At 45.9% G+C, this 2,278-nt stretch overlaps 1 protein-coding gene across 1 annotated transcript; it reads right to left on the bottom strand.

Moving 5' to 3' along the window:
- Nucleotides 1-632: 632 nt before the first annotated feature.
- On the bottom strand, nucleotides 633-1,916 carry LOC149904956 (uncharacterized). Its single transcript, XM_090106011.1, has one exon. It carries the CDS (start codon nucleotides 1,911-1,913, stop codon nucleotides 633-635), a length of 1,281 nt encoding a protein of 426 aa, XP_089962137.1. The 5' UTR covers nucleotides 1,914-1,916.
- Nucleotides 1,917-2,278: the final 362 nt, after the last annotated feature.

Raw genomic sequence — 2,278 nt, 5'->3', positions numbered from 1 at the left:
TGTCCACTCGGTTCAGCAGATCGTCGGAGCACGCTGTCACATCCACGTAGCTAGAGTACCTTTTCCCACCTCTAATGGTATCGAACGTAGGGATGTCCCCGGTGTTGAGTATGTGCATTCCCATTTCTTCCAGTACAGCAGACACATCTCTTCCTCGCGAGTCTTCCATTTCGCCACCCCACCACGGGCTTTTTGCGTTCGCATCGCCTCCCAGGACCATCCTATGGATACCCAGCTCACTCCCTATCCGCCTAAGATGGTCCAGGTAGAGCCCCACTGGTTTATCGGGCTCGAAGTAGAAGGACACTACAATCATCTCCCAGGCTTTGGTTCTGAGAGTGGCCACAACGATGTTGTTACTGCTAAGGCGTGTATGTAGTTCGACATCCAGTGTGTCGTCGAGTACTACAATACACGCCTTTACTGCTCCACCCCCTTCCCCTTCGCTCTGGAAGATCCTCACTCCATTGTATGTCCTCATACTTTTCGCCCCACCAACGTAGGGCTCTTGCAGCAATGCTACGCATGCCTTACGCTTGGTGGCTTCGAGCAGTAGCTCCCGTGTGGCGATTTGGCTCCGCTGGAGATTGGCCTGCAGCATTCGGTACTGGAAGGACTCACCTTGGGCAACCTTAGCAATACGCTACCGCCGATCTGGCCAGAGCATCCCACCTCTTTCTTTCCGTACACTCTCTGTCAAAGGCGCTGTGCTCTGCGCTGCCTTTCTTAGCCTTTATGCAGTTGATGCATTGAGGCACTTCTCCCCGCAGCCACTTGTCGCACTCGGTCTTCATGTGAGGACCGGCGCAGTGGCTGCATCGTTCCTTCTCCTCCCTACACATTCGTCTCGTATGCCCGTACCCAAGACAGCGCGAGCACTGCACTAACGGACTTTGATCCATCACTTTCACTCTACTTAGCCCTATATGGGCGTATCCTTCACTCGTGCATCTCTTCCATACCTGTGGACTCACCCTGGCCACTACGTGGTTCTGGAGGTGGTTCCTTGCTTTCATCACGTACGCTACTTCTACCTTTCTCTCTTCCCCCTTCAGGCCCTCAAGGATGCTTGCATTTTGATTACTGAATGCTGTGACGAAATCGTCAACTTCGCATTTCATTACATCCCTGAAGACTAGTAGAGGGCTCTTATTTTTTACATCTTCCACTACTAATCCCTCATTCTTTCTCAGCCTTTCCTTCACCTTGATTCTTTCTTCCTCATTCGCACAGCCGACGACCACCTTCCTGTTCTTCACCTTTCTTACCCTCTCTACTTTCACCCATCCGTCCTTTGCATCCACAGTCTTTCTGATCATTTCTAACACCTCATCACCCGTCTCTTGTTCGTCTTTGGATGACACCATGACCGAATGCAGGGCTCTTGCTTCGGGGAGTTTCTCTATGACTCCCTTCGAGACAACGCCCGCATAACTCGCCGTTTTGGCGACAGTCATGTTGCCCTCCAAAAGCGAGCTCAATTTGTCCATTTTATTTTCATTCTCCCGCATGCTTACTCTCATATCTTCCATTCTTGTCATCATCTCTTTCATACTTTCTTTCATTCCTTCACTTAGGTCCAGATTTCTCACCAATGCGTCGTCAACTACGCTGGGGCCAGCATCGGATGGCGGGGGGGGATGTATAGGGTCCCCACTACGCCCTCCACTACCAGCCCTGGCATTGGTGAGTTCAAACTCAATCTCTTTTATTATTTCATACATCCTTTCTAGCGCCGTAATTACCCCGTCTTTTATATCAGTCTTTAAATTTCGGGACTCCCGCAGGTGGGCTTTCCCTTTCAGCAGAAGGGCTTTCCCTTCTGCAGTCCGACTTTTAGGTGTTGCAGGCTTCTTCACTGGTTCGGAGATAGTGAACGTGTCACTGGCACGCCTCTGGGGAGTGTGGATCATGATGACTTAGGGGAGAAAAAAAAAAAAAAAAAAAAAACAAAAAAAAAAAAAAAAAAAAAAAAAAAAAAAAAAAACCCTGTCAATAATACTTATTCTTAACACTATTAGGTCTCCCAATAGGGGAGATACCTGTCAATAATTACAATTAAAAATTAATATCACAGATATAAATATAAGATATAAAATATTAATATAAAATATAAAATATTAATAGGTCACTAGTTAAAAATGGTCAACTTAACACTATTAGGTCTCCCAATAGGGGAGATACCTGTCAATAATTACAATTAAAATAAATATCACAGATATAAATATAAGATATAAAATAATAATATAAAAATATAATATAAAATGAAAATATAAAA

Source organism: Colias eurytheme, chromosome 10 (assembly GCF_061535395.1).
Source record: "Colias eurytheme isolate Ceu_HAF_F1 chromosome 10, ilColEury1 Martin Lab GWU primary, whole genome shotgun sequence".
Taxonomy (NCBI): Eukaryota; Metazoa; Arthropoda; class Insecta; order Lepidoptera; family Pieridae; genus Colias; species Colias eurytheme.
This window is presented reverse-complemented; position numbering and strand designations above follow the sequence as displayed.

Bases quoted from the DNA above. Each gene is read 5' to 3' on its own strand.
- LOC149904956 (XM_090106011.1), bottom strand. From the start codon at position 1,913: ATGATCCACACTCCCCAGAGGCGTGCCAGTGACACGTTCACTATCTCC.